Source organism: Drosophila yakuba, chromosome 3R (assembly GCF_016746365.2).
Source record: "Drosophila yakuba strain Tai18E2 chromosome 3R, Prin_Dyak_Tai18E2_2.1, whole genome shotgun sequence".
In the NCBI taxonomy this organism is placed as follows: Eukaryota; Metazoa; Arthropoda; class Insecta; order Diptera; family Drosophilidae; genus Drosophila; species Drosophila yakuba.
Window position 1 is genome coordinate 17,614,514 of NC_052530.2, and position 26,485 is coordinate 17,640,998.

At 40.8% G+C, this 26,485-nt stretch overlaps 2 protein-coding genes and 1 long non-coding RNA gene across 8 annotated transcripts in view; 2 read left to right on the forward strand and 1 right to left on the reverse strand.

The window, feature by feature from the left end:
* LOC6537274 (nucleoprotein TPR) overlaps positions 1–26,485 on the reverse strand; it is a 55,501-nt gene that overhangs the window by 17,967 nt on the left and 11,049 nt on the right. The gene's annotated exons all lie outside the window — the stretch shown is intronic.
* Positions 10–21,880, forward strand: LOC120322037. The gene is made up of 2 exons (XR_005561829.1): positions 10–20,603; positions 20,685–21,880. It is a non-coding gene; the product is annotated as an uncharacterized LOC120322037 (long non-coding RNA).
* LOC26534903 (pyruvate kinase) lies at positions 23,833–26,364 on the forward strand. The gene is made up of 2 exons (XM_015192764.2): positions 23,833–23,934; positions 23,992–26,364. The coding sequence occupies exons 1-2, from the start codon at positions 23,932–23,934 to the stop codon at positions 26,347–26,349; spliced, it is 2,361 nt and encodes a 786-aa protein (XP_015048250.1). The 5' UTR covers positions 23,833–23,931; the 3' UTR covers positions 26,350–26,364.

The window sequence follows — 26,485 nt, forward strand, 5'->3', positions numbered from 1 at the left end:
ATAAAATTGGTCAAACAAAAAATAATTGCTCATATTCACAGTCACATTTGTGTGTATTTTTAGCCATGGAGCAGGTGTAGCCATCAACTATTAAACAGCCAAATGCAACCGACACTTTGGACAGAGTTTTCATCGTGTAAATATTAATAACAACTTTTCACTTTTCGCACAGCGGAAAGTGTCACTCAAAGTCAAGAGAGGAACGATTTTCCGTACACTTCTCGTATCGACCAAACAATTTTGACGTCAATGGCATAAGGTGAGCCTCAAGGATAGTTTTATTTGCAACGCCAAAGCGAAAAACAAAAAAAAACAGAAAACAGCAAACAAATTGAGCAGTTAAAAGCCAAATTAATGGCCACGATTAAAGCCGGCTGTAGGTTTAGTATCAATTCGGGTTTTAAATTCGATTCAAGCTTTCATTCATCAAATTTGACAGGCGCGAAAGTGGAATTCTTTTTGGCAGGCACATTAATACGTAGTCAAATACCACAGATTGGATAGCGAAAGAGATTTAAATGGATTATTTAATTAAAAATACGAGTGTCGATACTTTAAGCTACCATTTAACCTGTATTACACATAAGTTGATCACTGGGAATACTTTTGATAATAGAAAACTAAACAGCAATGTTATTGGGCTATTTCCTGCAATACTAAAAGATCGAAGACATCAATGCGGCTGACATCTGTGAAAGTGAAATTCCGATGTGCTAATGAAGCTCACAGCAAAGAGAAAATGGCATTACACAAATAGAAAAGGAGAGAGAAAGATAAGACCGAGAGGGCGGCACTCTGATAAAACCAACGTGCCTCGAATCAACACAACTTGGCTCAAAGCAGACAACTGCTGTTGTAAACCGCTTTCAGGAATTTACCGGCAGCGCCTCGGTTTTGGTTTTTTTTCTTCTGCTTTTTTTTTTCCTCTTCCAGTCGGATCTCTTTTAATGCGCCATTGTTTGGGAGGAGATTTCCCAAGGCCTTGCAACGACTAAAACCGCGAATGAGACATAAATCTGGCATCGCCTTGGCTGCCTCAGCCGCTGACTAAACTGTGACTAAATGCAGTTAAAGCTGGGACCCATCGGCCAACCGGGCAACAAACAGCTGTACTTTTCATAATTACCAGCTATTAAAATCTTGCCAGCATCTAAAGCGAATTAAAAGAGTGAAGGCTGTCCGTGAGCCAGCTGCTTTTCGGGGAAGTCCGTAGTCCGCAAGAACCGAAGAACCGAAGAACCTTTCCCAAAACTAAGAATTGGACAAGACAAAAGCAAAAGCTAAAAGATTAATTATAAATGGTATTCATGGTATTAAGAGGCACAAAAAACCGCCCAGCTGTTTGACGACCAGCTCTCTGTCTTTTTCATTATTATTTTTTTATTTTTCACTGCTCGGTTTCGATTGTGTTTAATAATCAGATATTGGGCTCGACTTCTGCGGTTACTGGCTGCTGTGCGATTGGCAGACAATGACCTTTCAACATGCCGCTTCAGTGCTCACTCAACTGAAGTCTGTAGCACAGATACAATTAAACATTTTCATATTTTTTTCTTATTTGTATGTTGTATGGATAGTGGTGACTGACTTGAAGTACGTATAAATCTCGAGTGTATATTCAATTTAAAATGCATTTTTCGCAATTTGTTTTAGCTGTTCGTTTGCATGATCTAGCCGCGGAGTCGTGATTTGCAGTGGCAAATATTTGTCTGTCTAATTTCAACATTAATTTCTGCCATGCAAAACAGAAAAACACAAAACTCAACTGCTGGCGAGCGAATTAATTGAGCTGGCGACTTTGGAGCTGCCGCATTTATTTATTACAGTAGTCGCATATTTTATTTTATAAGCTTTTGTATTCGCTGTGTTGTTCAGCTCCTTTTTTTTTTTTGCATTTTAGCTTGTTTGACTAGCCAGCCATGCAATCTTGATTGTACACAGAAACTAATTTTAATGCCTTTGAAACGAGATTGTTTTGGAATCTTTGATTAGCAATTTTTCTGAATACACACCCTGTCATTGTTTTTCCTATAAATAACTATATTTATTCATATGAATTTATATTATATGGCATTTTTTGCAGTGCACAGGTTCCCATTGTTGCGAATTACCTGCTCTCTGCAGCTTTATCGATAGTAGCCTTGGGAACATCTATTTACCTACCGGGTGTTGTAATTGCCCGTCTATTAATAATGATTACCAGCAAATGTGAGTGCGAATGCGATGTCTGGCCGTTGATTAGCTGGGGTTCTGACATTTTCTAGCATCGAGTCAATGCTATTTATGTATGTTGCCTGGCTCCCTGCTTATTTATAGACCTGATTCTAAACACGTCTCTTAATGTTGCCACTCTTTGTTGCTTCTACTTCTAGCTCTGCTTGTGCTTCAGTTGCTGCTGCAGATGCAGATGCAGTTGCAGTTGCAGAGGCAGAGGCAGAGGCAGAGGCAGTTGCGTTTCGCCTTCATGGGAAGTGCATTGAAACGAAATGAGTGCAAATCAGCAATGGCAACGGGGCGTATGAGCAACAATGCACAGAAGCAGTGGCGGCGAGCAAAACAAAGGCCTGCCTGGCATAATAAACAGCTGCAAAGTAGCACGAAACGGCAACGGCAGCTGGCAAAGGAAAATGGCAGAAACAAAAATGAAAGCCATCTTCAGCATAAAATCGAAGTTGTATCACTCTTTCTAGACTGAGCCATAAAACCGAATTTATTAACGCTGTATGCCACTTAAGGAGCGTACAGAAGAACAGATAACTAAGTAATGTATATTCATTTTATAATTTATGGACATATAACATGATTATTCTTTTTATAAACAAATTTGGGTCAGTATAACCAACTATTTAAAATCATTCTGATAATATCGCACTCATAGTTGACTAGTTCACACCTCGATACTTTTGCTTGTTTTTTGTTTCAATAACAATCAATTTGCCTAACGAGGCACATGTTCAATACGCACATTGTGCACGCTTTGCAGATTTGGCACCAACTTTTACTGATAAATCTCCCACTAAATACAACAAATGTAATAGCACCCGCAAACTTGGCAAGGGCATGAGAAATAAAGTTATTATTTCGAATGAGCGCTGTGCGCTGGAAAAATAAAAAAACAGAAGCGAGTGAAAATATTTCAACAATTTTGCGGTGCAGTTGCAACTTGGTTATTGTGTAGACTTCGTAATTTGCATGCCAAACGCAGCAGAAACAAGACAACAAGACAAGAAGAAAGCCAAAACAATAAACTACAAATTATAAAAAATGGCAAAGAAATGCGAGTGGCTAATAAGCAACATGAAAGAGCAGTGAACTTTTGCCCGAGGAAAGTGAAAACTCTGGTGATGTAAATGAAAAGCACGTTGGCGATATTCGCTAGTACTAGTATTAAAAAAAGAAATATTTATACTACCTGGGTTCTTTAATCACATTTACGATTTGTCAACGAGAAAGTGCCCGCAAGCGATGCTTTTATTCTCCTCTTTTATTAATATATTTTTTGATTGCGTTTTTTGTGGCCCGAAGCTGGCACGTTTTCCATCATTAAAAATTATGATTGTGTCGTTAATGCAATGCTAATGAGATGCCATTACGGTTATGGCCCACACATTGCCAAAAAGTGAAGATTTCTCTTGGGCCATTGTGTGACTACGTCAACTATGGTGTACTATGGTACTATGGTATTCTCGGTCTGTGGGTATAGCCCAGTTATTAGCCATGCAACAGCGTTGATAATTAACACCTTTCGGCGCACACACACACATATAATATAGCCACTTAATTAATTGCACGGCCGACGTGCAAGTGACAACCACGTATCTTAGCCAGTTTAAACGAAGGCGGAAGTGCGCGGCGCTTAGTCAGCAGCCAAGATGGCTGCGTTGACGCATGCAAATGATCCCACGAAAGACACAGACAGTGCCACAGGAGGACAGCGAATTAATAAATAAATGTTACTTACTATTACTTAAACTAGGCCATAGTAGGTTAATATAGAAATGGCATTAAAATGCCAGAATTGAAAGATATCTCCTTACTAATTAAGTTAGCAATCCGACATCCTAATTTCATAAGATTTACTTCCATGAGCAACTGAATTTTCGGATAAGTAGTTTAAATTGATGTAATCCTCCAACCAACTCCCACTATTATTTTGACCGCATCTGTTTGAGCAGCCCGTAACTAACACTCCAAGGTATTTAATTTATTTACGAACCCTGCAGTGCCCGCTGATTGAGGTTCAACAAACTTGGTGTTGCAGGTTGCAGGTTGCATGGCCAAGTGGACAAACGGTGGCCAGTGGTTGGTGGCTAGTGGCAAGTAGCTGCTTGCTGGTGGCCAGTGGGCAATGGGCAATGGCAAATGGGAAAAGTGGCAAGTGGCAAGTGGCAAGTGGCAAGTGGATGGCCAGGCCAGGCTAACCAGCTAACCAGCCAAGCGGCCAGCCCAAGCACTTTGCTTATTAAAGTACAACAGCCGTCGTACATCAGGCGAAATTTATTATGATGATGTTGTGTGCATAAGGCCAGGTAAGAAAAACAATAATAATAATAACAACACCAACAGCAACACCAACAGGTAACAATGAGGGAAATTTATTATCGCTACGGCATCGAATGCTTTTGCCATTGGCTTTGGTTTTGGATTTGCTTAGCCACCACAGTCGAAGTTGCACATTCAACGGAAGGGCCGCCAATTGCACTCCGCACAAAAGACAATGCATTGAAAGTGTAATTCTCCGCAGTTTTTTGTATTTCCTACCAACTTTTCCACCCAAAGGGCCAGCTCTGCGTTGGTGTTTGCCTTTAACCACAAGACTTTCCTTTGGAATGGGCAACGTGTCGCATAACCGGCAGAGAAACGGGAAGAGCCCGAGGGCTTCGGATGGCAGGAGAGATGGAAGTGGGACTCCTGACCACAACAAAGCTGTCCAGCGGCCACGGGAGATAGTCGGCAGGAATGGCCGAGGGCGATTGTGGTCAAGACACCTGGAACTTTTACAAGTATCCGCCGTAAGATGGTTGAATTTGAAACTGCCATAAAATGCATAGTTATTTGCCTTTTTCATAATTGAAAAATATTTATGAAGTGAAAATTGCCATTTATAAGTAAACATAACATTTTACGTTTCCTATCTTTTACTATTGCTATATGGGTTTACGTCAATTTTATGTTGTTTTAACAGCCCGTGTTCAATAAAAATTCAAACCCATTCGAAAACCTCTGACATTTCTATCTGAATAAACACAATTTGATTTAAATAACCCCCCCAAGGTTTCCGCTTACAAACACATTACACCCACTTTTATGGTTTTTGCCTATCAAATGTATCCCAAATCTTATTTAGATGAAGTGATGTATGATAATCACGGACACAACGCCTTTTTAACCATACCATATCAAAGGTAATACTATACTATGCCAACAAGCAAAGCTGCAAAAAAAAAAAATATTAAATTATACGGCTGAAGGGGAAAAATTGAGTTGCTGTTACATTATAAACGGGCGAATGAGCAACAACCGCCGCCAACTGCTCCCAACCAAAGAGAGCAGTCAGTTGGCCGGGTTCCAACCTCCAGCGAAGGGCGCCAGTTCAAAATTTTGCACAGCCCGAGGCTTTTTTGTGGCCTCATACAAGACACCTTTGCATATCGTACACAGCAAATACTTTCATTGTTTTCAAGTAAACTTAAATTGTAACATCTCCCATCGCCTTATGTATTTTTAGTAGTAGTTCTTCAAAGATCAAACTGGCTGACCAAAGCATCGTGAATTAAGTTCATAATAACAATAAATCTTTTATATTATTTTATTTGTGCAGTAGCATGATTACAAGAGTTTGTGGAAGCAAAAGAAGCTGAAAGTGCAGCCTGCACCGTCGTTAAGAGCACTCTTTATATGCACATAATGACTTTTGATTGCCATTTGCTTATTTGGAGCATTATTTAAGTTTCATTAACAAATACTAAATTGCTTTCGAAAGTACAACGCCGAGTGAGCAAACGAATGACTGTCTGAGTGAGTGAGTGAGTCAGTTAGTGAGTTAGTGAGTGAGTGAATGAATATGAGCTCGCTATTCGCAGACAGTTGCGACAACGTTTGATTGACGCCGTGGCCAGTTGGCCAGCCAGTCAGTCCGAGGAGTTGGCCAAATGCGTTGGGTAGAAATTAACAGGCAAACACTTTCGCTGGCATTTCTTTTGGCCCGGCATTTCTATAGAGATTTCACGTGCCAAGCAAAAGCCAAAGCCAAAGCCAAAGCCTCCGTTAAAAGGCAGAAATATTCATTTCATTAAATTTAATATTTTCATTAGCAGACTTTCAGATTGCCAGACGGATCTGCGAATCTGCGGCTCTGCCAACGGAGATAAGCCAATCCAAAAAGGGGTAAGCCGCCACAATGCTGACATTATTGTGACGGCCGGACGGGAATTTATGTTTTAATTACCAACCTCCTTTTTATCTCTTTGTGAGTGAATGAAAGTGCGGACTGCTCTCCGACAGCCGCGAAAGGAAAGGATAATGGGATAATGTCCGTCCGTCCGTCCACTTTCCCAGTTGTCTGCGCCAAATTTCAGTTAAATATAATGCTCGACATACAGCTGCATTTTTATATTATACGCTATTAACAGATTTGCACTTGCATGTGTATTTTGCTTTCAACTGGAGTACTTCCGCTTGAATAGGTATATTTAAGAGGGTTGCAAAACGTTAACAACCCTAATAAAAGCAATTTGAATGCTGCAATTTATTTTTAAATCACAATTACACACATCTAAGGTATTAGTTTGAAATTCATCATTGGATTCTCGAACCCTCAGATCAAAAAAACCCTCGAAATATGGGGCGTTCACCTTGCCTCTGTGTTTCGATTGAATACTGAAGATTGAAGATAACCGAAAGCCGCCGAAAAAAAATCCCAGTTGAACAAACAAAGAGCAAACAAGTTCGTATTAACTTTGATCTTTGTTACACAATCGAGTCCGCTGACGCAAGTATCGAAAATCAAGAGCCGAAAATCGAAGAGGTAAAAGCCCGCTCGCATGACCAAGGAAATCGATGTTCGATTCGAGGCGACTTTGGCTATGGCTATGGCTTATATGGCTTGGCTTAGTTCCGGCATAATTTAGCACCAATTTCTATTTGCTTTTCACTTGGCTAATGGGATGGCGTTTATGCGCCAATATAGCTGGCACCAAGCAAAACAATTGCCCTGCCAAGAGCAGACCGGGCCAGACAAGAAAAAGGTCATGGTAAAATTGGTAAAATTGAAACTGAAATTGCACAGCACTTAGAGCGCGAAAGTCGGCATTGTTGCCGACGCTCTACTCGTAAGTAGTATCTATCTATTCAGATACAATCGCAAGGGGGACCAGCGCATTTGAACTTAAATTGCATTGCCATGGCAATTTTACAAATGGCGCAGCAGCAGCAAAACGAGAAGTCTATTTTTTCCAGCGCCTCCCCAAAAGTTATAATTGTTCCAAGAAGAGGGGGGGATTTCCCTCTGAAGGACGCCAGCTCAGCGGAAAACTTTTCCATTTTTTTTGGGGCCCAACCTTAAGCAATTTGAGGCGCGTGCGCTTTTTGTCCGCCCTCAATGCTCATTTCCAGCTTTTCTAATTGGCTTGACATGCCCCCATGGGCTTTTGTCTGCACTAACTGCACTTCGATGTTTGCTTTTCGGCCAGAGACGAAAATACTCGTATTTGCATTTGCCTGCATTCACATCCAAGCTGCCGATGACTTACGGCCCCACATATCGTTCGATATCGTCCAAAACCCACACAAAAAAAAAGGCTGGCCAACAGCCAACTAGATTTGTGCCGGTTCAATGTCTGTGTCCATTTTCATTGGCAAATATTTCACCAGACTGTCAACAGGCGGCGTCATAGGAAACCCAAAGTACAATTTTCACCCGAGCCATAGAGGTGCCGAGTTGCTTCTTATATTCATAGAAAGTGGGAAGTTATTAAAGAAATAATACAAATATTACATTCTAAGTATCTTTATATCTATTAATCACAAATGTTTCTATTAATTGCGCACTTTTTCATCACTCAAGCTTTCAATAAACACACAAGTGCTTTGCTTAGATTTGCTGATATCTATCGATTGATAACAAATATAGTAATCTGCCATAGCACTTGTAATTCACTTCGTATATATAGACCGCTTATCTATCGACTTTAAAATATATTTTTAGTTCCCTGATAGCCGCAAAGAAACTTAGCTACTAGCAATCCGAAGTGCCATTACTATTTTTGGCTCTGTCTGGCTCAATCAATACGACTTACCGGCTGAGCCGTGTAACCAAACTCCAGAGCCAAGTAGACGAAGCCAATTGTCCTCGAAACACAAAGAGTGAGAGAAACTGCGACACTTTTGGCACTCATATAAAAATATTTAAACTTGACACTCTTTTGGCCATTGTCTATCCGTCTGGCGTTGCCCCCGCAAAACGCAAAAGTCAGTTGACAGTTGGCAGTTGTTTTTTGATACTGGCTGGGGGCTGGGTAAATTTGCTTTCGGAGCAGACCCGAAACTAATTATAACAGCGACTATATGACAAACAACCAAACTATGTTTATGTTTTTCGCTTTTCTATGTACTTGGCGGGCTGCTCAAGGTTCATGGCTTTATTAAATTGCTTTGGCTAAATAGAGGGTTCATTAAGTTGTTGGAGCTCCCACAGCGACCCTTTTTGGCATTGAAAGCATAGCCAATTCGTAAATGGGGGGAAACTCATTTCCAGTTTCTGCTGCTTTTTCCATTGATCGATTCCGCCTATTGTTTTTTTTATTTTGGCACGGAAATGAAGCCAATTTAAGAGCAACACCACCAAAAGCCATACGATTGAAAATCTTCTTCGGCTTTATTTTGGTTTGGTTTTATTTCATTTTACCAAAAACTGGTTGCGCTGCGTTTTAAGTATTTTTCGTAGAAGCATTTCTGAGTTGTCTTTGGTTTTATGGCTAAGTCATAAGCCAAGATCGCTGAGGGCAATTATTCTAGCTGCTAATTTGAAAAGTGTACGAGCATCTAGCAGCTAGCAGCTAAGCATATAAGCATCTAAGCAGCCATGGCACCCATAAATCACACTCCGTTTAGCCGGGCCAAGAATAACTGGCCAAGAATTTGCGTTTAGAAAGTCATGGCTAAGATTTTGAGCAGGAAGCCAAGTCGCGTTCACTAATTAAAGAGACGGCACATTGTTACTCAATAAGCAGTAAATTCGAGGAACTTAAGTAACCGTTTAGTGGCAGTAGCAATATTCAACCAATTTTTGAAAGTACCAATGGCAGTAAACAGAAACTAAGGAATTGTAGTGCAAGATATTCGTAAAAGTAATGCGAATTTCACATTTGCGAATTTCAACTTAAAGCTTTACTAAAAGAAAGACTTATTTAAATACTTAAAAGAGCATCTTTCAGTTTTTGTTTGCTGATAATGTTACTAACATTAACTTCTAACATTATTACTTTACAAACCACCTAATTAACTATTTTCCCATCTAAAATATTTCAAAATATATATTTCTTCAACGGTTGTGCCACTGTGCTTTTAATAGTTCCTAGGCGGCGCCAACAAATTGGTTTTTTATTTTGTTTACTGGCCTCCGGGCGAATAGCTACCAGAGTCAGAGAGTGAGCATAATTAGGAGCCTGGCCACTTGGCCATTTGGCTATTTGGCCACTTCGTCTGCGATCTCCGCGTGAACTGAGCAGTTGAGGAGTTGAGGAGTTGAGGAGCTGAGGAGGACCAAAAGCCGTAGAGTAAAGATGCCTTTCAGGTGCACTCGAGGAACGCACTTGCCGCATGAATTGCACTTATTCGGGGCATTCGAGAGGCGAGTTAACCGGCGGATTGTGTTCATAAGCACTCGGCTAATGAGGCAGAAACAGCGCTGGTATTCCCAGCATTTCCATTAGCTTTATGTAACACAAGCACATTCAGCGTTTACCTTCATTGAATGTAATGTAATGAAATGGCTGGAGAACGTCAGCCAACAACCTTGCTGGTTTTCAGTTTAAGCTGATGATGATGATGGTGATGATGATACCGACCAAACCCAAATCCAAATCCAAGTAAACCCAAGCCTATTAGAGAGGCGCTGTGGCATTTGCATGGCCGTGGCCAGCTGAATGCGACTATAATCGCCGCAATTGAACAGCGAGCGGCGGCTTTCGAGGTTTAGGAACTCAGATCTGCTGACAGGGGCAAATAATTTCGAGGAACACAAGCCAAAATAAGACTACCAGACTAACCGTGGAGAACAGCGAACACCGGCTTTGGTTTAACAATTCAATTAGATGGGTTCACTCACTTACAGTGTGCAGCTGGCATCAAATTGAAAGAGATACGAGGCAGCTGATTAGTTAGTTTCCCGGTTAGTTGGCCCAGCCTCGCAGTCAAAAGGGCAAAGATGTGCAGATTATCTTTTTATTTCTTGACGCAGGGTTAGTTAATCCAAACAACCATCAAAACTGACTTAACTTGCAAGCTCAGTTAAGCAACTTTAAGCTTGTAACAAGCAATTAAATACTTTAAAGTTAAATACAGTAAACAGTTTCAGAAAAAACCCCAAAGCTAATGCTCACCTTTTTAGCATCGAATTATACTTCCAAATTTAAGCAAAAAAGCAACAGTTTGAAGATAAAAAAGAACATCATATTCTTGGTCACGACTTTGTTGGCCAACACAAAAGCATTCGATGATGATCTATAGAGTTTGGTCACAATAGGCCAAAAAGCAGCACAACCAAACAACCAGTAGGCAAAAGTGCATTTTGACAATTCCCCTCAGTTAAAGACACGGCAATTTATTAATTTTCCAAATTGAAATTAACAAGAAACCAACTACAAGCAACTAATTAGACTAGCGCATGATAGCTGGCAGTAACCAGTTTCCTTAACTCATTGATAAAAATAACACAAACAAACTTGGCTTACAAAAACAGTTAACAGATAGCTCCAAACATGGCCATGTGATGCACTGTCACTGCAAAAGCGCCATAAAAGACTTGTTTGCATGCTGGCCAGCCTCTAGACTTCGTTTTTCTACGACTATTTACCAGCCGGAGCGCAGAAACCTGGCAAAAATAATATGGAAAAAATTAAGAAAAAGAAAAAACACACACACACTAGCTATTCGAAAGGCTATTAGAGACGGAGAGACGGCGGCCGGCGATTCAGTGGTTAGCTTTAAATGAGGACGACGACTAATATCCATGCCGATCGATAAATGCGGCCGCCAATAACTGGAAATACACATCAAGTATACGACGCGCTGACAACGACACATTTGCGGTTCACTGGGTATTTGGGGTGTGGAAGTCGAACTTGTTGGCTTGTCCGTTCGTCTGTCCGTCCGTCCGTTAATAGCTGGGCGCAGTCTCTAGCTGCTCGACAATGTTTTCGGATGGGCCAGTTAGGGGTTTGCCGTGCTTGGGTCTGCGGTTAGCCCCCCAGTTTTCCAAGTTTTCCATTCCCCACTTCCACATGTCCCCGGGTTTTAGTGAAAATACTCCTTAGATGACTCAGACATGAGTGTGGTAAGTGAGAAGTATTCAGGAAGGTTTCGATGCTTTGCAGGAAATGAGAGGTTTACAAATTGGGGTTGATAAGACACATTCGTTTAATCCTATTGTGAAAGAACTAACTGGCGTAATGTTACCCCAAATTGACACATATACTGGCCGCTCTTGATCAGAACATTCGTTTGTATTATCTTGATAATCTCTCCTCGTAATTACTGTATACGCTGCGGGTTCGTTGACCTATTGAAAAGGCCATGGCTGTGCATAATTCATAATTCATAATGAAATTGTATAGTACGTGGAAGCTTTCTTTGTGGAGGTCATAAATTTTCCGCTTTAACTGAGCTCCCATGCCAAGGGGACACCTTAGGCGGCGCCATATGGGCAAAGTCAAGCACCAAAAGCAAAAAACAATATATAAAAAAAAAAAAAAAGTATACGTACAGAAAAAGCCAAAATTGAAATACGAGCGCAAGAATATCGAAGTATCTGAGAAGCGGACAACAAGAAGATGTTGTGAGTAGAAGCCCAAGTAGTCAGCGAGCACAGACAAGTGACTGCAAAAAACTTGTCAAACTGGTAAAAATGGCCAAGCCAGAGAGCTACCAAAAAAAAAACCCAAGGCACATACAATACGAAACAAAAAATGTAAAAGAAAACCTTAAAAATCAACAACAGCAGAGGATGCTGGCCACTTTTAACGACGATGACCTTGGCGACGGCAGAAACTCCGCTGCCGCTTGCAACTTGTTGCAAGCTAGCGACAGCTGGCGTTGCAGACACCTGAGACATAGAGAATCTGCACCCGCTGCCCCCCGCAGCATCGCACACAACAGGTACGGCCAAGAGAATAGTACCAAGAACTTGATATGATATGCGTGGGAGTTTCCAGCAACTAATTAAGATGATCAAGGAGCGCTCTTTCTACATTATTTAAAGATTTATATTTGAGCAATATTATAGTGTCTTAATAGAACAATTCTTTTTATAATGATGCTTTGTTATAGATCAATACAAATAATATTATATATTATTAATTTATATTATTATGCGGTAAAGTTGTACTACAATCCATACAATCCAAATCTCTTTTATATAAATAAGTTCTAAGGCTCTACAAATTTATGCTCAGCTGTATATCCCCCATCTTGAAGGAGTTACCTTCTTTTTCTCATGAATTTTACGGTAAATTTAGGTCGTTGCTGCAACAACAGCAGCTGACTTGTTTACATCGGCTTTTCCCCAAAACGGCGGACTTTGCCAATAACTTGACTGTCTGACTCGCTGGCTGGCTGGCTAAATATAGACATAGACAAGCGTTTGGCCATGTTTCTGCTTGGATTTCCTGGCCAAACACACATCAGGCTACATCGCATCGCCATCGCCATCGCCATTGCCATCATATCATCATCCTCATCCTAGGCATCCATCGTGTGCAGTATTTGATTTGATCAATTTTTGAAAACTACACTTTCATCCGTTTCCGTTTCGTGGGGAAGTGGCTGGCTTGTGGCCAGCAGGCGGACTTATTTCTTTGCGGATTTATCCTATTTGGGGCATGACACAAATTTGGCAAGCATCCACGTAAATGTGGTTTGAGTGAAGCTTGAGTTTATGTTTGTCTGGCTGGCGCTGCCTTGTTTTCTTGCCAGCAATTTAACAATTAAAAACACGCGCTCTTTTCGGCTTCCACCGGAGCGACCGTCATTAACTCGTTAATCCACGCGAAAATAATTTATTATAATTGCACATATACATTTTTGCTCATTTTCTGCGATTCGCATGAAACATAAAACGACAGCCAAGCTCCTTGGTCAGGCACCGCTTGGTTGCCCAATAAAATGTGTAAGTCTTCTGAATACCCTGGCCCACAGAAGGGTATATAAGAGCAAGGAATTGCGATGCACTTTAAAAGATATATATATTTTATAGCTATTGTTTCCCCTTACAACGCAACTAAATGCCCGAAATGAAATGCTCCTTTTAGTTTGGCGCACGTAGTTTGGATAACCGCTTTTATTACTTCTTATAAACATCCAATTTCAGTTTCATATTAAATGTTAAGCAATCTGCAAAATGTTGATCACTTGACTCAATCGGAGATCTATTAAAGCAACGAGATTCAAAACAAGTCTTGCCGTAAACAAGTTTTGATTTCTAATAAAACTCAAAACGAGGTTTCCACCACCTAATTCAGATAGGGTATTTTCAAGTCGACATGTTCTTTCTTACCATCATGACGCAAGGCTATTTTATTCTGGCCAGTATGACACAAGACGGAAAATCGTTAACTCACGTTGCATTGTGAACTCACCTGCAAAAAAAAAATGAAGAGAGATATGATTAGGTTGCTTCAAGATAAATAGTTAAATTCACGATAAAATTCTTGCTTGCTAAAAATTCTTTTATAAATAACCTTCTGCAATCATAGCTTGATTAGAATGAGAACGATAAAAATCATTTTCTTACAATTAAACTTTAGAAGAAATGCTTAGTTTTCAGATTCAAAACTATTTGGTATATTACATTTTATTTAAATCCTATGGATATCATTTAGTAACCATAACAAAACTTGACGTTTAAAAAGAGCTCATGATCAGCAATGAATGCCCGATACACATTCATGACGAATTGTTTTCCATAGCCGACAAATATCGTAATATCTAGACGTTTATGATGCCAAATTGTTTACAACAGTTGGCGGCGTATACATCAACATCAAATGCTGCGCAAGACAAAGCACATTTTTGGCAAAAGGCCAAGGGAGATGTGGTGAAACTTCAGGAGGAGCACTCTCCCAAAGTCCGTGCACATTTCAATTTGGCAGCCGGTTTGCATATAAGTTATAACATAGACGGATCATTAGGCAGCTGGCCAGGCAGAGCAGCCGAGCACACACTCTGGATTTGTTATAACGCCGCGCTAACCAAGTGTGTGTATACAAACAAGCATACGTATGTATGTATGTTTGGCAGGCGGTGTGTGTGTTTGGAGAAAGTCGGAAGCTCAAGGCACAAAACAGCTGAAAAAGCTGAAAAAAATTGAAGAAGCGGCCAACTGCAGACCCCATGATGATGGAGATGATGATGTTGCTGAATCCCAATCTGAATCTGTTGGCAAACAAAGCGCAAACAGCAGGCAAAGTTAATCTTGGCCAATAAGTGGAGCACACACACACATGTGGCCATTGGACATTGGCCATTGGCCATTGCAGTTTTTTGCATAACCAAAGGCTCCGTTGAACCGAAACTCATTTGTAAAATGTGCATGACCATTATTTTTAATTGAAAACGAAAATGAAAAATAGAAAGCAAAACCAACTAGATCCAAACAAAATGAAATACAATGCAAAAACATTTGTTAACTCTTGCGGTTTTAATTAAAAACTCGAGTAGTCCTGGTCATTTCTCAAGTGTCATGTCTTTATTACCACTCCACTTGGGCGGGGTCAAATCTTTCCTGGATCGACAGCTCCCACGCCCAGTTAAATGACGCTTTAATTGCGATAAAAACCAACAGAAATGCTGCTTACGGGATACGGGAAACCACTTTCCGAAGAATAATGGGAAAATAATGCCTCTAATTATCATTAGTAAGTAATTTTAAAGAGCTCGGGAAGAACATCCAACTATGACGTTCCAGAATCTCGCCAAAGAGAAAACCAGCCGCCGAAAAAGAAAAAAAAAAAAAACAGGTAAAACAAAGACATAAAGGTGAGGGAGGTGGTACTTCCTACTCCCACAAACGGTTGTCATTAGTCAGAACAGAGGCAGCAACCTCAACCTCAACCTTAAACACAACCACAGCAGATATATAAGATATAACGTTGCAGTGGCACCAACGGCATCGGGAAAAATAGAAAGCCGTCGCGGCGAGAAAGCCAAAAAGAACTTAACACAATTTACACTCACGAACGCTTTTCCTACTTAAGCGTAAGAACTGGAAAATGATCTGCGGATTCGAGTGAATATCATCTATGTGTCTGTGTATGTGTGTGTGGAGATGACAACCGCAAGTAGGGGTGTGTGTGTGTGTGTGTGTGTGTGTGTGTGTGTGTGTGTGTTTGGTGCAGCTCCAATTGCGAATTATCGCACAGATACACAAATGCCACCGACCGCGAAACCCAAAACGAGCTCACGTACGCATTTCCCAGCTGGAAAAGTATTAGAAATAGGTACTGTCACTGCCAAACACTTAACTTATTCGATGTAATAATCTAGAAAGCCCACTTAAGCCGTATCGAATATCGCGGATATATAAATATTATGTCATTTGAACGTGGTGTAGAGGTCTTTAAAATGGGAGATTGTGGTTAAAGCTAGTCTAAATCAAGATTGATATTATCAAATTTATATACATACAAGGATTCTTAGTTTCATTATTAATTCTAACCCATTTTCAAATATCCCATAACTGATGCAGAACCTAAAGAATATGTATTCAATGTAGAATAGCCGGATCTACAGTGCGTTCCTACCAAAATACCGAGGAAAAGTCATGGAGAAATCTCGGTTATGAAGCGCTAATGCGCTCAATTAACCTGCACAGCTCCAATTGCAGTTGCATTAACTATTAATTTTCTCTTTCATTGTTCTGCTCTCTGGGCCAGTCTTAAATGTAATTACAATCGTTCTGATGATGATCGGTCTGCGGGTCGGTCACACATGCGTAGAGATGCGTTGCGCTTGAGTATCTAAGAGATACATAGACTACAGATGCCTACACTACTTCTTGCCAATTAAGAGTGTGAATTTTAAGCCATAAAACTGTTGCTGCAACGGACCGTCGTTGCTCGTTGTCATTGTTGTAGTCGCTGTATCCGATTTTTTCGGGTGAAAGTTTTGTTCTGAGCGACCTAAAGATGCTGTTTTTGTTACAGATTTTTCTTTGCCTTTATTTTTTTTCTTTGTATGTCAGTTGGGTCTGAACAACTTCCTAGACATAATTAGCTCACTCGCATATCTTATCGTGGCGAATAGTTCACATGAGCTGGCTCAAATCAAATGAATCTACAAGCCCGTAGAAAGTTCCAAAGTATCTGCAAGATACCAGTCGCAGCAGCAGGAGAAGCGAACGTTGCCTGAGTAATCATCTTAATTCACAATAATTGCGCAAATGAAATTGAAAAGCTCCAGAGAATGCTCGATGGTTAATGGTAACCAATTCGGGAGACAAGCCCTCCGCTTGCCAGTTTGCACACAAAGAAAAGTTTATACATTTTTGAAATATCAAATATATCAAAACCATGTTCTTTTATTTATTATTATCTAACTAGAATTGAGTGCATTAAATCTATCTGTTTTTTAGATTTCTGTACAATCTTGATAAGGTTTCGTCAGTCCCATCGCGTTTAAAATGACATTGTTATTTTTGGTGGCTTGTTATTTTTCTGAGTGTGCCTAACCTGAGTGACTGACTGACTCAGTGAGCAATCCGAAAGTGCAAACATTCAACACTGGTGGCACCAGCTGGACGACGATTGCCTCGCGGACAGGCGCAACCATCAGCGGATTGCGGAGTCGCGTTTGTTTCTAATTTTCTTCTTTTTTTTTTCTCAGTTTTCAGTTTTTCTTTTTTTGGGGCGTGCGGCGGTGGCTGGAGCACTATTTGCATGGCCTGGCACACAATAGACAGAGTGGGAGAGCAGGTGAAAAGTGTCCGACAAAGAAAACAAACCTCGGATCTGTTGAATGGCGGCGGCTGGCAGTATCCAAGCAGTATCCAACCAGTATACGTACCCCTGCCAGTGCAATTTCATAATGGCGTCGTCAGGCCAAGATCGCTGACGACATTACAGTTAGCCAAGATGCATCTTGGCCCGATTGCAGGCCCAACTGCCTTATTTTCAGTGCCTGGTCTGCTTCTCTCTCTAGTTTTTCTGTTGTCTATCTGTCTGTCTGTTTGGGGTGCCTATCTGTTTGTCATGCCCTTTCCAAAAAAGGTTGTCGCTGGCTTTTATAGCAGACATTGCATAGATCATACATTGGGCAATTTAAATGCAATTTGAAAACCTTTGAACTCGCATTTGCCGTTGTCAATTTACGTTTTTCGTAAATTAAAAATTGACCAAAAATAGGAAGGCTTTTAAATTGATTTGTAATGAATTTCAAGCTATTTAATTATTTTGTTGAAACATGTAAAATTCCAAGACAGCATTTATGGGTTTCTTTGAGCCTTTTAAAGCTTGAAAAAACCATGGATTACAAACGGAAAGAGGGTATTGAGTGTTCTTAGGGAGTTTCAAACATTTTCTTTGGCCAGCAATCATCTATCAATTTTTTTTCGTTTCTGTTGTCTGACCAAAATATGATCAATTGTAGCCATAGTTTTTTCAGTTGGTTGGTTGCTGCTGCCACAATTGTGGCAGTTGTTGTAGTTGTGAGCCGATCTTTGGAACAATAAGCGAATATTGTTCGCAAATGCGAAATAATAATAATGTTCAGCACTCAAAATTGAGCCATGTTACCGCATCGACAACAGGCGGCAGTTGTTGCCGATGTTGCTGGTGTTGTTGGTGTTGTTGGTGTTGCTGCTGCTGCCTTTTGCAAGTTGCAACAATAATTGAGCTCTTGGCTGGCTTTTGGTTTTTGTCTCGTTTTGTAATTGCCATGCAAAAAGGAAACACAAACGGACAGCTTCAATGCATTTGTAATTACATTTGATTGCAACAATTATTTAAAAATAAAAAATCACAAAACCAAAATTGGCCAGCAATAAAAAACCGTGTGGCATCAAATGTAGCAGCTCCTTGAATGTGTAAAAACCAAGTGATGTTATTAAAAACACATCATTCTCAATCAGTGAGAAGCGAAACTGAAGTTTTGCTAACAATCAGAACCCAAAAAAGCCAGACTTAATTAAGATCTGCTTTTTGCTCTAGAAATGAGGTCATCATCATATCCGCAACGGCTGTCAATTTGCGTTTGCCTCCGTCTGATGATGAGGTATTACCCAGGTATGTTTCAGTGTCATAAAGTTTTTGCCATTCGGTGGCATTGGCCCAAAAGGCCCCGCTGGCAACACGCCACAAAACGGCGGTGAGGTATTATTAATTAAAAGGGAAATGCTGCCACTGGCCAGTCGTTAAAAAGTGAGTAATAAAGGTGTTTCCTACTTTAACGACTAGCGAATAGACACTGCAGGTCACTATTTGGATAGTGAAATAAAAGCGAAAAGTAAAACAATGTAATTAGCCCTAAGGACTTTGGATTTATGAGTATATTATTTTGTACTGCAAAGAAAGGTTTCTTTAGCGTTTTCTATCCCAACAAAGAAATCAAACAATCTTTTCATATATTTAAGTGACCCAACCTTATATGAATAACAAATGGCCACAGCACACTTATTCATATGAAATGCCACGGAACCAATGACCATTTCATATTCATAACCAGTGACGCAGACAGCTCTATAAGAAGGTCTATTTTTGCCGCGGAATGTATCTATATCAGTCTAGCCGAAGTGCCTACGCGTACGTTCATAAATGTGCCAAAAAATAAAAGAGCAATATCGAAAAAGTCAAAAGTAAAGCCATTCAAGAAACCTATTCAAATGTTTATGTGACTTTAATTACGTGACAGCGCACTTGGAATGAAACAACATTGAAATCCTATTAAATATGTATGCACTTATGGCCGCAGCACACACACACACACAAACACACGGACAAGTGTAAGCGATTGACACAGATACTCGCACCCTGAGATACACAGATACATCCACCGATTGCCGGATAGTTGGAGAAATAGAGAGGGCGCTCTAAACATCCAAACATGGACTCACTAGCGAACCATAGCCAAAAACCAAGTTTCGGAGGTGACGCAATTTACAAATAGTTGCGAGCGCAAAATTTGTATTTGCACACAAAATTCTACAAATACAAATAACAAATAACATTCGCCCGGTGGCCGTAGCGGCAGTAGCTAACAGTATCTTACGGATACATATGTGCAGAGCAAAGAGGAAAGCGACTACACGGAGAGAAATGCAGCATATACAAATTGCTAAGCCAACCAAATAAAAACGACCTTTATATTTAAACAGTACATTATTTTTCAAAATTTTAATGTATGCATCTATTTCGAATCTTTTGATAAAGCACCTTGATAGAGCACCTTTTTTCAAAGTACCGAAGGAAGCATTGGTTTGCTAAGACCTGGACAAGTAAGCCCGGTACGCCGTTCAAGTGTCCGTCATCGGATTGAATCGCAACGAATCGAATCGCGTCGAATCGCATTGAATCGCATGTGGCAAGGTGTAATTTACCCTTCAATCAATGCGCAGCAAATCAGTTGGCAATGTGCTGTGCGCAGGCGCACCTCGATGGTCCCCCCTCCACGCTTTCCGAATCAGTTGGCAGCACATTTGGGTTAACAATTGGTTAACTGTATACCGGCCATATCGGGGCTTGTGGCTATATTTATATAGCTGCGCATGTCTGTGTGTGCCCAATGACTAACTGGGCGCAAGGTGGTTTTTATACTCGGTTAAAAAAGCATTAAAAACTTGTGTGCAAGTCGGCAGTGCAGGAGGAAAGCCAGAGCCACCAAAGATACCACTTGGTATTTATGTATACAACATAAGTGACTAATCGGATTTCTATGAGGTAGTTGCCTTCCATATTTGAGAGCTGCTCGATAAATATGACATTAAACGATATAGTAATTTTAGGCCAAAGAGGGACAAGCTACTACATTTTAATAACTTCCCAATTGCTAACCAATTGATTTCAGGCAAAGTACATCTCATTCCCTAAAACACTTCCTTATATATAAAGCCCGTTCAATTAATCAATTATTTTTAATTATTACCTTTATTTAAATGTATTGCCGAATGATTAATTATTCGTTTCGGGGTATTTTCTAAAATGAATTAATTATTTAATTGTCAGAAACATCGTTTACATTTCCTCATTCGGTCAACTTTAGGCCACCTTTTTTGCGTTAACTGTTTGGCTTTAACGCAAAGAGTTAACCAAAAATACAGTAAAGGAGAAAAATAACAGACAATGAGATGTTGATCATGTTGTAGTTGGCAGGTTAACAAGCAACCCGAGCAGCCTTAGGTGTGTATTTATGTTGAAAATATCTGAGGCGAATTGGTGCTTCCTTAATTTACCATGTTAATTGCTCAAATTAACACGCAGATAAATCGCGAGACAAGTCAACAAACCCGGTCGTCGAGTCAACAACATGGTTGCGCTTCAAGGCAGCCAAGGAGAAATGGTTTCCTTTTGGCCAATTCAATTGGATGACGGCCAAACAATGCGTCCAGTTTGGACAAACATTTGCAACAGAGCAGCAAACCCATTTCATGCCCATTCCAACTTCCCACGTTGCACGGCAGGTAGCCGCAAAAACTTGTAGAACGTGCTGGTAAAAATGGTAAGAAATGGTAAAAATAGCCATGCAGCCGTTTGAAGCAACAAATTTTCAAGTTTAAATCTAAATGTGGCAGTAAATCGTGCCCGGCCGGCAAACGAAGATGAAGATACTGCCAAAGTCCAAGCTCCAAGAAAGCCCGGCTCTTAGAAATTAGAAGCGTGCTGAGGGCAGACTGTCCGGGGATGGTAATCATCGTTGTAATCAGTTTCTTGAATGGGGTCACTTTGGTCCAATAATGAACCGAATTTCCACAAAATGTTTGTCACACTTTTGACATTTTGCACGACTCGCTTGTCGACCGAAAATAGTTCCCAAAAATAAATGAATCGGGAATGAGAATTGAGACAGCGACTGCCATTCACTGAGCACGCAAACTCGCCACAAATGAAATGCAGTTCGTCTTGCTCTGTTGTACAATGCGGCGTATGCGCAATGTCTGGTTGTCGCCAAGTTTGATTTCAGTTTATAAAGCGGTTGTGAAGTCGAGTGAGTTATTACTCCTCAAACAATTATATATACTTATATTCTTATTTTTATATATATTTATTTTCAACAGAAAGGTTTAAAACATTGTAGTATATTATGTATGAAAAAACATCGCTGAATAAAAATGTATATCTATAGAACATTGCTTTATATTGTAAATATAAAAATAAACTAAAATATATAAGAAATTCAAATTTAACTCGATTGATCAGAAATCGAAAGAATATTTAGAAAATCATTTCAGGCAGCAAAGTATTGACTTTTAAACTTAAGAGTTTGAAAGGAAAGTGGGGCGCGACTTTTTAACGCACTTGGCAAAGTTCACAAGTGCTCGCAAGAGTCAAGTGTCGCCAGAAAGGCAAAGAGTATAGAAAATGAGCAAGGGAAGCATGTGGGAAACGAAGAATCATCAGACCGGCATTCGGCTGGTTGTTAAATTTAAAACTTTAATGTCATGCACGAAAGAAAATGTGTGGAAAATGCATTTGCGTGGCCACCAGCACATGGCAACACACGAAATCATCGGCTTGTTGACAGCAGGGGGAACACATAAAATTGAAGAAAATAAAAAACGGCAGCGCGAAAATATCTCAAAACAAACAGATGCAGTTGCAGATGCAGATGCGGCGAAAAGCGGGAGGAAAAGCGTCGAGAAAAGTGCACGTAAACAAAGATAGGCAGAGGCAGCTGAGCAGAGAAAAAAAAGAAACAATATTTCCGCATTCCTCGCCACAAGCAAACCTGGCAAACATACGAGTTGCGATATTTGACAAAATTTCGTTGCACCGATGAGATGCAACTATCGCGGCAAGTCGCTCATCTAACCCAAATTCGTTAGTTAGATTAGTTTTTATTACATTTATTGCATTTATGAAAATGGCCAAGTCAGCGGAGCCAGAGCGGCAAAAGCGAATCTGCAACTCGTTTCGATTGGAAAGTGTTGCCAATTTGCTCGACGACGATGGTGACTTTAATTGTGCGCTTTATTAGCGCAATTTATGCCCCAACTTGGCTCAATGCTCCCATCGACAAACCAGCGGCTCGTGCTCTGCACTTCGACTTCGACTTGGACTCCAACTCCATTTAGTTTCGACTCAGCTGTTGATTATTATTTCTCAGTGATTGCAATTTCATCTAATTTACGGCAATTACACTCTAAATTCAATTGTTACGAAATTATGATGATTTATACACTCTGATCCCCGGCATCCCATCCATCCGTCCATGTACGTGAGCCCGAGCCCGATATCCGTCTCGAAACTCTTCAATCCACCCATGGATCAGATCAGCGCCATAGAAAGTAGAACAGGGCACGAGAGTGAGAAAAGCCAAGCGAACAATAGCAAGGCAATGACAAAAAAAACACAACACAAAAGCACACAAAGCAAGCCGAAAATGAAAACTGAAAATGAACAGCAATCAACCAAAAGTTAAACGATAAAATATACCCATTATCTGCCGAATCGGGGTATAACTTGCTCCGTAAGCATTATTCTAAACTTTAGGACCAAAGTGTAATACTTTGCACAGTTTGAACCAAATAAAACTCGCACTTATTTAAATAATTCATATAAATAATTCAAGAAAGGAGAGCCGAAAACGCAATTACTTGGTACTCAACAGTCGTGACGAAAAATCCGAACGCCTTATTATACGAAAAGTCACATGACAATTGTAGCCGAGTTATTATAATATTATTATACGACTCAATTTGCAAATAAATAAAAAGTAAATTGAAGTATATATAAGCATGTATTATCGGCAATGTGCCATTTCCCAGGGGCGGGTGCAGTGGGGGCTTATATATGTACATACACACACATGTGTGTGTGAATTGTCGAATGTGCGAAATATCACAAGTCAGAAATACAAAAAGTACGAGCGGCTTTAAGTCGAATGTTAGACAACCAACCAAAGTGCAAATAACGGCCTTTTTATTTAGCTGTTTTTCAGGACCTCAAGGTCACAACTTGCCCACTATATCTTTAGTGCACTGTATTATTCAGACAGCTGTGGCAAATGCATTCGTGTTCTAGGCAAACAAAACAATAACTGCGATGAGTTTGGCAAATTACGCAAATGAATGATTCAGTCTATTTGAGCGACTGTAGTAACAGAATGGAAATTCTGTTTCAGAGCAAAACATCGGCTGATATGAACTCGTGGCACAACAAACAATAGAGTATAATGAACGTATTTCGTATTGCTTTCGAATGTGGGTTGCGATAAGGTTTTCGAAGGTGTGTTCAAACCAGTTGTCTGAGTTATATATAATAGAGGTGCACTAAAAAGATTTTAGTGCAGACATCCTTATCTCCGCTTTGATCATAATTGTTTAGCCTTACAGTTCAGATTTTTATTAAATTTTACACATTTTTTGCTTGCAATACTCGAAATTTTTTCAAAATTCGAAAATACGCCGTATATTTTGGTCAGAGGGCAAACCTCTGCGTTGCGTCACCATGTTCAAATTTTCCATCGAGCCTTAGATTGCGCTGCTATGCCGACAAATGCAACAGGAAGATGGTGCGACCTTGGGTTTTTAATATTTAAATCACAATCTAATCAAACAATCTTCACTAGGAACCCAAGAAGTTCCAGCTGGACCGCGGACCCTACCTCTCCCAGCTGGACTACCAATCGCGCCTTCAGTTCCAAGCACCATCTTGGAGGTTACCCCTCACCAGCATTATATGCACCATTGGACCCTCATCCAACCATCCGGAAGTTCTGCTTGAACTTATTCGTGCTGGGATGAGGGTGGTCCGACTGGACATGTCCCAAGGCAGCCACAATTGCCACTGCCAGGCAATCCAGGCGGCTCGTAAGGCCATCTCCATGTATGTGGAGGAAACGGGTCTTCCCAGGAGCTTGGCCATCGCCCTGGACACCAAGGGCCCGGAAATCCATCCACAAGGCATACCGGATGACACACCCGCCGTAAGCGAGCAAGACAAGCTGGACCTGGAGTTTGGCGCGGATCAGAAGGTGGACATGATCTTTGCGTCGCTCATTCGCGATGCCAGAGCCCCCAGGGAAATTCGCCAAGCACTGGGTCCATCAAGTGAGCACATAAAGATCATTTCCAAAATCGAGAGCCGAGAGGGTCTGGCGAACATAGATGAGGTAATCCGCGAATCCGATGGCATAATGTTGGCCCTTGGCAATCTGGGCAGCAAAATACCACTGGAGGCTGTGCCGCTGGCGCAGAAATCGATCGTGGCCAAGTGCAACAAAGTGGGAAAGCCTGTAATCTGTGCCAACCAACTGATGAATTCGATGATAGCCAAGCCACGTCCCACTCGCGCCGAGTCCTCTGATGTGGCAAACGCGATCTTTGATGGTTGTGATGCCCTCGTGTTGTCCGATGAAACGGCCAAGGGTAAGTACCCGCTGCAATGTGTGCAGTGCATGGCCAGAATCTGCCAGAAAGTCGAGTCGATTTTATGGTATGAGAGCCTTCAGAACAACCTCAGAAGAGAAGTCCGGATGAAGGCCGCCAATCACATCTCGGCGGTAACCACGGCAATTGCAGAGGCGGCTACGGTGGGTCAGGCTCAGGCCATAGTAGTGGCCAGTCCGTGCTCCATTGTGCCCCAGATGATCAGTCATATGAGGCCGCCGTGTCCCATCGTGATGCTCACCGGCTGCCAACATAGGGCCGCTCAAGCCTCGCTCTCTCGGGGCGTTTTCCCACTCCTCGTCAAGGAAATGGTTTACGGCAGCCTAAACTACTGTCGCATCATGCAATCGGGCCTAAAGATGCTGGCCAAGATGGACATCCTGGAGCCAGGTCAAAAGGGAACGGTAGTGCTGGTCAACGCCATGTCGGCAGACATGCTTACCTTCCGGCTGTTCACCTTTGTACAGCCAACTGAGGCAGAGCGAGAGGAAGAACGCTGTCGAAAATTGGCCAGAAAGCAGCGTTGCAAGGAAATGAAAGTGGCTTTAAGTAAATCCTGTTCAGATCTAAAGAGCAGTAAGTGTGAAACATCTCTGATATCCAAAGAATGTCTCTCGCAGCTGGAAAAACCTAGTGAGCAAAAACCGAACGAAGATTTGGCAATAACCGAAGAAAAGCAATGTCCCAAAAAGGACGACCTAGCCCTAAAATGCCTCAGGCTGAAGAAAGAAAGTCAAGCTCAAACGGAATCCGATACGAAACGGATGGATGAACTCAAAATAGCGGAAGAAATGGCATCAAGTAAATCGTGTACAAATCTAAAGAGCAGTAAGCCTGAAAGATCTATAAAGCTGAAAGAAGAGAAAGAATGTCCTATTATCGAAAGAGCGTCAAAATGTTTAAGGCGGAAAAAAAAGAGTAAGCTGAAAAAGTGCAAAGATTTGGCTGTAAACAAAGAAAAGGAATATATCTGTTCAACTAAAGAAAGTCCCAAAAAGAACAACTTGACCGTAAAATCTCCCAAGATGAACACAGAAACACAAGCTCAATTCAAAGCTAATATGAAACGAATGGAAGAACCCCAAAAAGCGGAAGATTGTCCCAAAAAAAGTAATGAGGCGGTTAAGGATAGTCTTATCCCTAAGAAAGCAGGCGATTATGCCTCGAAGTGCAATAAACGAAAAAAAGAAAGTCTAAAGAAGGATAAGTGCAAAGTAATTAAAATTCCGAGGACATCCCAGGAAAAGGATAATTATAGCCAAAAGAAAGAAATTCCTAGGGAATACACAAGAACAATCAATCTAAAAAAAGACGAAATTTTACAGGCAGAATCTGCAAAGAAACACTCTGATGAGTTGGAAAAGTCCTGGGATATAATACTGGAAAACTGTAAGACGGTAAAACTTGAAAACTGCATGGCAGTGAAACTCGAAAACTGCAAAACAACAAACCTGGAAAACTGCAAAGCGATCAAGCTCGAAAACTGCAAGCAGCCGAGCAGACGTAGGAAAACCACAGATCGTACTAAAAAAGTGTGAAGGTGTTTGATGCAGGTATGAAGATACAATCGTTTTTGTGTCAAGGGTAGAATAATAGCCGTAAGAACGTTCTCTAATGAATTATCACAAACTAATAAAGGCGTGTTCCCCACATACATAAGCTATGATGTATCAA